This window comes from Apis dorsata, unplaced genomic scaffold (assembly GCF_000469605.1).
Source record: "Apis dorsata unplaced genomic scaffold, Apis dorsata 1.3 scaffold_139, whole genome shotgun sequence".
Taxonomy (NCBI): domain Eukaryota; kingdom Metazoa; phylum Arthropoda; class Insecta; order Hymenoptera; family Apidae; genus Apis; species Apis dorsata.
The window spans coordinates 121,340-132,401 of record NW_006263431.1 but is presented as its reverse complement, the minus strand read 5'-3'; the positions used below and the strand labels follow the sequence as shown (position 1 = coordinate 132,401).

At 33.9% G+C, this 11,062-nt stretch overlaps 1 protein-coding gene and 1 long non-coding RNA gene across 5 annotated transcripts; both read right to left on the bottom strand.

Moving 5' to 3' along the window:
• Nucleotides 1–967: 967 nt before the first annotated feature.
• LOC102681728 lies at nt 968–3,150 on the bottom strand. Of its 2 annotated transcripts, XR_421347.2 has the most exons (3): nt 2,250–3,150; nt 1,964–2,050; nt 968–1,899 (listed from the first exon to the last, which is right to left on the bottom strand). It is a non-coding gene; the product is annotated as an uncharacterized LOC102681728 (long non-coding RNA). The 2 variants fall into 2 exon arrangements; XR_004150061.1 differs by having other exon boundaries at nt 968–2,050.
• A 1,606-nt stretch (nt 3,151–4,756) lies between these two features.
• LOC102681416 lies at nt 4,757–5,982 on the bottom strand. Of its 3 annotated transcripts, none has more exons than XM_006613305.2 (3): nt 5,436–5,982; nt 5,092–5,290; nt 4,757–4,884 (listed from the first exon to the last, which is right to left on the bottom strand). In XM_006613305.2, the coding sequence occupies exons 1-3, from the start codon at nt 5,488–5,490 to the stop codon at nt 4,824–4,826; spliced, it is 315 nt and encodes a 104-aa protein (XP_006613368.1). In that variant the 5' UTR covers nt 5,491–5,982; the 3' UTR covers nt 4,757–4,823. The 3 variants fall into 3 exon arrangements, with proteins under 3 accessions (XP_006613368.1, XP_031365195.1, XP_006613369.1); XM_031509335.1 differs by having other exon boundaries at nt 4,757–4,866; XM_006613306.2 differs by having other exon boundaries at nt 5,092–5,287.
• Nucleotides 5,983–11,062: the final 5,080 nt, after the last annotated feature.

Genomic DNA, 11,062 nt, shown 5'->3' with positions numbered 1-11,062 from the left:
AAATTGGCAATCGCGAAATATCAAATGAAGACGGCTTAACACGTTACGTGAACCATTAACGTTGCATGACAGGAGCCGATTACATTTTGTGTTACGCGTGTTTTGGCGTAATTGACGCACGGCAACAATATAGTCCTTATTATGACAATTACAAGCGATGCTTGATTTCACAGCATGGCTTCCTTGTAATTGGATTTGTTGGTTATGAATCCTCAGTTACTGCTTCACTCTTATAATGATATTCTTTGAATCTATTCTTAGATCGAATTATGTAACGAAGAGAAATCTTAAGTTTTGTGTATTATTTTTGCAATAATATTTATTTGTTATTGTCATCAAAGTAAAATTAGATAGGATTCACCTATACGTAATCGCTAAAAATTCTGTTATACTATGAACACATGCTTTAATTGCACCTAACGTTCTAATGACTATCATAATACAATGCAATGCAACTTGTCCAATAAGCTTTTGCCGAGATAATTTATCGATTCGCCCACGTAAGCCGGGATTCCATTAGTAACTTATTATTAGCAGTCTAGATGCTAGAATCGAGTGCAAGAAATCACATCACCGACGACAACGCCACCAACGATGACAATAACGAGACATCGATCAAAATGGCGACACGTTCGCGTGCGTTTCAAAACATTAGTTTCGTAATAAAGTCATTAAGACAGAGTATTCACCGAGTAGAAGTTTGTTTGAGAAATGTTTAAGTTATAAGATCTTCGTTCTGTAAACTAATGTTGAAAAGGAAAAATTACTTATTTATATATATGTATAGTATATAAAGAGCAAATAAATATTTACATATTTATATAGATATTATATAGATATATTATATTATTTATTTTAACCAATTATAAAAAAAAAAAAAATATTTCGAAGCATAAAATCAAATTGTAATTCAAAAGCATCATCTAAAAATAATTCTTCTTGGCAATTTTCCATTGTCAACATTCCAAACGTTTCACATTATGACATCAGGTTATACAAATTACTATAGAACTGTCAAGAAAAATAGGCGTTAATAATCCAACAGTGGACCGACATATCCGTGACACAGACGAAGTGCAAAAGCTAGTCTACTCAATGCGATTACGTAACGAAAATGATCCTTTCCCAGACAGTGCCATAACGTGCAACATTTCACTGTCCTAATCCCACGTTCGAGGTATTAAAACCTGATCTTCGATTGAATTCACAATGTAATGATCTATTCGATGATTCTACTATATCGAAAATATAGTAGATAATTCTCATTTATAATCATAATTAATATAGTTATGCTTGTGTTAACCTCAATTTTAATAATGTATATATGTACATACACATATGTATGTATAATTATTATAAAATTAAAAATATTAACAATATAAATAACGAGTTAATTCGATTTTCCCAATCAACAGAGATAAGTTAGATAAAAATTATTAAATTAAAAATCAGCAAATATTCATCCTGTATACCACAGTCATAATGTTTCAGGCAATCAGCTTGCATTCTCCTGTGAACGAATCATCGCGAGAAACTGGTAGCATACAGCGCGATTGCATGTTGAAACGCGATGCTTAATTTTATAACGCCGGGCAATGAGTCCGCATTCCATGAAAGAGAATTTCCCTATAGGACACCGCCTTGATATCGATTCGTGTCCCCCACGGTTCTTATCGTCGGTACTTTGAAGTTTACGACCGCTGACGAGATTTCTGTCCCGGATGGTTTAATAAAAGTATCTTGTTCCGTATAATCTTTGAAGTAATATTACGGAAGCGCTACATACGCTCCTCACAATGTTGCATGAAAAGTCGTGGCATTAGACTTGCAAGCGGTCGAGCGCAATGCTTTTCATAGGTGGAGCCTCGTACACGATTTAATCCCTATGTACGCTCGTCTCTATCAGAAGAAGAGTTTAGAGATAGACGCATGCAATATGATTTCCGTTTTACTTCCTTGTTACCTTATATTTTCCTTTCTACCTCATTGGTATCTTGCTACTAACGATTTCATATTATTTCTGTTTCCTCTCTTTTCTAATTATATTACTCTGCGAATAAAAATATTAACTCATAATATAAAAAAAATAAGTGCTTTGTAAATTATAATTTTTATCATATTTTAATAATATTATAAAATTAAATAGTAAGTAAAAATTATACAGTTATTCATGTTGAAAAAGAATTTCATTTCTATATTAAAATACATTAATTTTAAAGTCTCGAAAAATTCTTCAATTTGCACCTAACCTTAAAAACTCGTTCCAATAATACACTTTTCTCATAATTCCAATGAGCTCTATCTACTCGAACAGAATAGATAAAAGAGGTTGGCGATGATCTAGTCGAGTATCGCTAAATTGACGCTGATTCGCAGTAAATTACACGGTCGGTTGCGCACCAGTGTCTCCGAAATCGTGACCGTAACCGTGGAGAGACCGTGCCGCGATAAGAGCGCGGCTACGACTAATGGCGAGTACGAGAGATCCTCACTGCGTGCGTATCATGTTATTAATCGTTGGCACTTTCAGCTCGGCTGCTCCAAGCAGCGATCCGTGCGGACAAAAGGAACAGGAATATCGTAGCCTTGTGCACCGGGTGAACTCTCCTTCGTCTTCGATTTTAATTAATCCTTTTCCGTTGAGGTTATGTTCAATATTTCACTTGAATTATATATACGTATAATATTTAATTCTCAAAAACATTTTGTAATTCCGTTTCAATCAAAATGGAAATTTCAATAAAATTACAATATTAAGAATATACGTAAATTGAAATAAACGAATTATATATTTATACATCGAAGAATGAAAAATAATGGAACAGTGAACATAACCATTGAACTGGATCGAATCGTGTCCTCAGGATCAATTGACGATCCAGAGAAAGTGTTTCGAATAGAATGACGACTCTTGAAGAGTACCGGTTCTCCCTCACTATTTTATTCGCGCTCGGCCGAGCACCGATGCAACGCCTACACGAATTTGCTGTGGGTGGTCGGATTTTCCAAATCCATTTTTTCCAAATAGTTGTTCATCTGTTTTTAAATGTCATTTTTAATAGATATTTCTATAAAAGATGTTATTTCATGAATCGTGATAGTATATTTTTAAAAATTTGGATAAAAAATATAAGAATACACAACATTATTTAAACATGAACAGAAGTGAATATGAATATTATTTAACTATAATTCGTATAGAAGATAATTTAACAAATATTTTTTTTTCTAATTTCTTCTAGTAGGAGACCATTCCTTTTCTATTAATCCTATAATACTTCAAATAGCTAATAAATAAGTGTTGCTTTTAATATAATAGATATATTAAGAAATATAAGAACGCGAAGACAGTTTACATTATAAAAATAAATCAATAGTATTATATGTGCAATAAAGATATAATCATGCAAACGTCGATTGGAATACCGTCAATTCCATAAATTCCACGATTTAAACCGTTTTCCAGCTCAAGCATATTACGAATTTCCAATGCTCGTGCAACAGTTTCATACGGTCCATTGCTTTTCCTAATCAAGATGTAATCGATAAGAAAACTCAGAGCGGTATTCCTAGACCGCCCGGCTACACCTCAGTCATTAACCCCGATCGTATAATCTGAAATCCCCATCGCGTGTTGAAAAAATCGCGCGCATGTCCAGTTGAGTTCCTCTTCTCCGTCTCTCCATCTACTAATGCTCATATGGATATCGAGAAAATATTGGGCGTATCGAGTAATTCTCGAATAGAGGGAAAACTGGACATGGACCGTTCCACCGTTCATAAGAAAATCATGTTCGTTACAGGTGTTCGATCGTGTTCCGCCGCGTAATCCGCTCATACGATCTTATCGCGGTGAAATTAACCTACGAGACCCGACGCTGCCCAGTCCACGTGACATCAACGGCATACCGCGAGTGCATCCATCGTGACGGAGGAGAGGACATCGAATAACGCGCGTTTTCAAAGAGGTCGACTGGGGCCACTCCTCCTCGATAATTGCCGACTTTGTAACGGGCTCGCGCAGCCGCAATTCTCCTCGACTGCAGCGCCACCCGAGCGTGATGTTCTATTTGGAAATGTGATTGCAGGTGATCAGTTGATGAGATTCCTAGTTAGATATGTGATACGTTTTGTATTTCTGCTGTGTAGAAATCATGTCGAATATTCTATGACGGCCATATTCTATATATGGATTTAATATATATGAAATATCTATTAATATTCCAAACTTAACCTAAAATTCTCAATTATAAATTAATTTCTTTCCGTGTAGAACGATTCGTATAGATCATAATCGAACAAAATGTTCCTTCCACTGAATATCATTTCTCAGCCATACCATAGGATTCGATGCGTTGAGCAGGGCCAACCAAGCAGACGATTAATTTGTCATTCTCGGCCGTGTAACATGCGTGTTCCTCGAGCCACTTGGCACGACCGAGTGATATTATACGCGCGCGCCAACGATTCCTCATATTACGCGGTCAAACCATCCGCTATTAATATCGGAATGATTCTCGAGGCGGCGCGCCGGAGGGGTGCGCACGGACCCCACGTCGGGAAACGCCGTGATTAAATGGCCATTTTTTCTCGCGATGATAAAGGACGCCCGGCTCGATTACATTAAAAGCAATAGAACCACCACTGGCCACTACTCGAACGGATCACCCATCTTCGCGATTCTCTTTTCTTCAGACGATCTTCTTTTTCTTCTTCGTCTTTCTCCTATCCGTGTCGGTTGCTTTGCTCGTTTTTTCTCTTCTCTCAATCTCTCAATATTTTCTGACTATGACGGCTAATGTTGTACGAGAATAGCTCGTTAGTCAATTAGCCACTTGCTCGCTTTCGTTCAGACATCTGTTTCCCCTGAAACATGACATGCAACTGTAAATCGAGCCATATATTTTTTGAAAGTATGCTTTTTAAGAATTCAATAATGAATGATGTAAATGAATTTGGTATTCTTTCAACTTTGTCGTTTTTAGATTATATATGCAGCACTTGTGATGGTGGAAGGTTAGATAAATCGACGCAAGAGATGATTCTATGATTTAAGAAATGTATATAAATTTTCTAGCATGAGGATATTACGAGAACAGTTGAGGGAAATCGTCGAGAAATTCCGTGCACTGACATTCCGGGCCGTGCGTGCAACTACGCTTGGTATTTTGCACATACCAACCGCAAGGACTTTGATCCAGCCCTTCCTTATTTTTTCCTTCTAATACAAATTGCCATCTGTTCACAATCTGACTTCGACTTCTATCTCGTAAACTTTCTCTGTTATCTTCTTGATGAAAAAATAAAACATTATTTAGAAAATACTTATCATACATTCTTATCATTTAAATATCTTATATCAATGCTTGTATTGCAGCAGAGAATTACGATTCAACATAAATTTATTTCAACCATAATCCATTCTATTTCCTAACCTTCTCTATTTCCTTGAATCATCTTCATTCGCAATACCACTTTCAAATCAATCATCTCCAACACATAAAACCGCAGAAATTTCACAGAGATTGACAATTCTTGAAGTGTATTCACGAGAAATGCAATGATTACAGCCGAGACGCAATTCACTTTTCCGTTGGTAGTCCAGAAAAAAAATCAAAGTGGTTATTAGTAGGAAATTACCGACTGATCTATTACGATCCACAAAGTGTCGCGTCAATCGCGTGAGAGAATGTCGCATGCTCGATATGCTCCTGCGCAGCAGCGCGAGAAAGAGAAATAAGCGATTCGTTCCTAACTATCAATCTACGCGTGCGCAGTTTCACCGGTTTCAGCCGCACGATCATTACTTATCAATCTGGTGACGACATTATGAACCAAAATTGAATCAACGAACGAGAGTAGTAATTTCTTTCACGCTGCATGTTTTTAATTGCAAAAAAAACTATTAGGATTCTTGCTTTCATATCGAAAATAATATTCATTTGATTAAAAATTCATAAAATTGAAGAAGTTAATTTATATTATTGAGAAGATTCATTAATGCTTGAAATGAATAATTATTGGACTCCCGAAATATTTAATTATTTAAAATAAGAGAATGAAGAGAACTTTTCTAATTATATTTTCTAATTACATTTTCTATTTACATTTCAATACTTTTGATTGATACAGTAAATTCTCAAAAATTTTTCAGTTAATTTTATTGATCACAAATCACATTTGAATTGGCCATCAACAATTAGATCTTATTTGTCGCAAATAATCCGTAGTATAAATATCCGATAAGTGTTTCGACCAAACGGTACAGGCCAGATTCGTGTTATCAAAGTGTACTAACCATTTACTGTTGTCAAAGCCGATTGCAGTGTCGATACTTACGACCATATAAGAGGACCGGTGCCATTCCGAGATAATCCTCTTACTGGTGGTCCACGAGCGAAACACGGAAACAGTTCTCAGCGATATTATTTCACGAGAAAAAAGTTCACAGATTGGTCGTAATACTTGGAAACAACTTTAAACAGGCTGACACGTCTCGTTATGAAGCTCTGTGAAGAAATTATTAAGCAGAAGGCGTAGAACGTAGATCTAAAATAAAATAAGCCTACATGTATACTACTGTATATTCTGCACATTTTTATCATAAATTTTGTGAAAAATTTTTTGACAATAATAATATTTTTCGAACATGCGTCGAATATTTTTTTGAAAACTAATTTTTATCGATAAGAAAAATATACTATGCATTATGGAAAGACAATTTTGGTTGAAGTAACGAATCCATTAACGCAACCCTCTTGTTCCTTCATCCTCACCGACATCTTTATCGATCACGGATAAACCGCAATGGACGAACAATAAACGCTCTTACAAATGAATCTCGACCACGCACTCAACGATAAACGTACTCCACCCCCACGCAGTTACAAGATTTATATTCCATTAGAACCTTTTCTCCTTTTCCTCTGTTCTTCGCCGTATAGTATATACACATCGACCTTTGGAACTTTATTTATCCACTCGCCGTGCCAGACGATACCTCATTACCGCTTAATTACCGGAGTGAGTGTCTCGCGACCGACAACGGATAGATGCTGTGGCTACTATATTCTGTGTTCTAAAGTTAAACATAATTACGCGAAATCTACATAGCTTGTTAATAAATATTCGTCTATATATTTTTATAATTTGATTTGTAGAAAATTTAAAAATAAAAAGATATTAGATCTAATAGAAAAGAAGATATAAAAGTTAAATTTTTGGTGTGAAGATGCATTAGTGTTAATTATAATATTAGATTTAGATCGAAGAATACACTAAATTACTTTTTTTTTTTCGTTCAAATTTTAATAAGAGCTTCAATAATATTAATATGATGAGAAATTTTCCTATCAGTAAAAAATTTTCATTATAGGTACATCTACATTTTGTGCTGAATTCCGATTAATGAGATTCTACTCATTACCCTAATTCTTCTATATTATAGATCATTTTCTGGTTCATTTTTCGCGTTATTTTCTTAAGTGCAAAAATTAAAATTCTATTAAATCTCTATTAAAAAAATTTTAACCATAAAATAAATATATTTTTTTTTCTATTTGATACAATTTTTTCATGATTACGTAGCACGTTTCTATCAAAAAAACAATCAATTCATCAAGATATCCGAATGAAGTGCTAGTGTCGTCAAATCAAAACACTCCATATGAAATATAAATAATAAATCGTATTCAATTATACATTAATAACAAGACTACGAAAAGAGTAACCGATTAACTCGTGGGATATACAGTGACTTATGATTTATTTTCCAATAAACAAATTGATAGTTATCATGAACAGAATATAAATATAACTTCCTTTCTGCGTGCGTACCATCAACTGATATTTATATAATTAATCGAATCATAGTCTACAATCGTCGCTTACTAATCTTTTCAGTAGTTAAATAGTTTTATCTAAGTATGGAAGACTTATTCAATGTCTAATCTATGAGATCTTACGCGCGTGAACGTCTGTTACGCCCAACGGTTCACGTTTAGAAAGGCTATAACAAAAAATATTCATCGGTTCTGCGTCGACGGCTCGAATAATTAAACGATCCTAACCGACGCGACGTTTAACGGTCAAGAGAACGCGGAACCGTAAATGTAGGCGTGTACGTTGATAGAATGTTTGGATTATGCGAGAATAGTTTTAAAATTATACCATTGCTTGCTATTGAGTATTCTTTTATTTACACGCTGAACAGAAAAATAGAAATGACACTTAGTATATATATATAATAGATTATGCACAAATATAATTTTTCTTTAATACTATCCTTTTTGGTTAGAAACAGAAAAGATATATGGATAACGATGATGAATGAAAATTGTTTGTATTTTATATAATATTATAATATATTATTAATAATATAGTAAATATATTAATATATTATTAATAATAATAATAAATAAGTTTTAGATAAATATATTTATATTATTGAACTGAATTTATTTTAGGATTTGTAAATACATGAAATCAGTGAAAACGTTTCTTAACTTTCTTAGTTTAAGGGAACAAAAGAGTGGACGATCGGTACTCTAGCATGGTACGTCGCGAACGTTGTCCCCGTTATCTTTGCGAGGCTCGATCGTTTTTCACTGCTTAAGTATACGCTCATTGGCGCAAAGAGCATTGCCTATGCAATCTGGGATGTTAATCGGGCAACATTGGCTTGTATTACGGTACAAAGTAATGTTGTAATATACTATGAACCGGCAGTGGATTAGTTTGGATGTTTAATGAAAACCGCGATTGAGATTGTCTAATAAATATCTTATATATAAATTAATCTTTATATATTATCTCTTTTGAAAAAGAGATTTGTAATTTTCAGATCAAGATTCTTATTACAGTTTTTCGAAAGATTGAAAACAGTTTGTTGATAAGTAAACTTTATTATGTACAAAGCACATTTAAAAAATAATTAAAACATTAGATATCATATTATATATTGTCAATTAATTTTTTTAAATCATTAAATTTATATAATCACACATAAATGTTTATAAATGTTTATTTAAAGATTTATTATCAAACTAAGGAATATATTCTATTCAATAAAGATTATTTTTACCCAAAGATATCAATATAAAAAATTTCTCAACATCTTTATTAAATTATCTTTCATATTTTGAATAATTGAATTTTCTTTTTTAATTTTAAATAATAGGAAATTAAATTTCCGACAATAATAATGCATTCATCATAAGCAATGAAAGAAACAATATTTTAGATCAATGTTTATTTTTTCTATTCGTAGAAAAATTAAAATATATTAAATTTATAAATTAAATTTTAAATATTTATCAATTTTTAAAAATAGTAGCTTGTCAATATTGATAATAAAATTCATATTTTTTTCCAAATATTTTCATCATTCTCGATTCGTAAATATTTTATCTTAGATAAAATTTCCAGAGGACTTATATTCAAGGATTCGCGAATAGCGGCTTGTAATAAATAATTACCGAAGCAAGACAACTGAGCATATTTTTTTTCACGCGATTTTAACAACGCCCACATGTGTCGGGGAGGGAATGGTTAATCATAGTGCGCCGCAGGTAATGATTCACGGTAAATTCTTTGACCTAGCTTATTACTTTAATTAGGTACGCTGGAACGGCCGAGGAGTAGGGCGTAACGCGTGACAAGCAAGGAATGAAAAATTTTAATCACGTTTGTTATTAACGTTAATAAATTGATCCGCGGCATGGTAGCAACGCGATCTCTCGTTCGCGTCGTTTTACGCGTCTTTTGTTACCGATGTGCTGTGACCGGGAGAAGAAACGGTATTTTTTAATTATGATATCGTTAATTTGAAGAACATTTTGAATCTTAAAATTTTATTGATAATAGTAATTGATAATTGCTAACTTAGAATGAAGAATTAAATTAATAGAGTACATAAATTTTTCCAATGATAAAGATAACTTGTTTCCTTTATATCAATCGATGATGAAAAATATATATATATATATGATAAATGTCCTCGTTATGTAAACTCATTCTGTATAATTAAGGAAAAAAACATACATCCATTCATCATTTGAAATCTTGACAAAGATTATTTTCTTTTATTAAAGTTTTATCCAAGAAGAAATAAATAATTACACTTAATATATCAAATATGCATCTTTTGAAATTTTAATTCTTAAAGGATATTTTATTTGGCATTTGCATGCAACATAATTTTGTTAAACTAGATAGAAATTTATAATAAACTCACCAAAGAAATAACGATAACCTCAAAAGACTCTCGTCATTTACATAACCGCAATTCCCTTCGAGCTATTGACCACTCGCCATAAACGATAGAGTCGCCACCATTGACGTGTTTCAACAAACGTGTGAACATAGGGTGCTGGTTAGTGACGTAGCTCGCGCTTCTAGCAATCCCAGCATACCGTGCTCTCTCCTCTCGGCCGTCTCCATGAATATTCATCGCTTTTCCGACCGTCACTTGATGCGCGAGCGTGCGTTGCTCCCAATTTGTCACACACCGTGGCATTATCCCATTTCGCTAATAAAGTAATATTACGGGGAAACAGGCACGGGCTGATTTACTTTTTTACTCTGTTGCCATAGTCGCACAATTACGCAACTTGGTAATTGCATGGCGCCCTATCTGTCAGCTATCCGTATCATCGCGTAACGAGACGCGACTTTATTACCAAGTTCCCTGCATCCTCCTTCATCCAACTTAGATGACGTGAAAAAAAGAACAACGACCGTTCTGTTCGTGAATGATGTCTGAAATGATAGAGAAGGGAAGCGATAAACGAGAGACAGGAAGACTGTGTGTAATGGAAATGTGTTCTTTATATATAGAATGCATATGCAACCTCGAATCATTTGATATGATGCATTGGTGACGAAGGAAAATAGTCTATTCGCGCGTTTTCTGTGTGTTGCAGGACGAACGAGAATACTTCGGCGGATCGACGACAGGGGGAGGGCGAAGTAGTCGACATTAACAAGGTAAGTCTTGATCGATGTTATCGTGGATCGTGAAACTTGATTTTTCTTTGAGGAATCTTGTATAATTATATATATA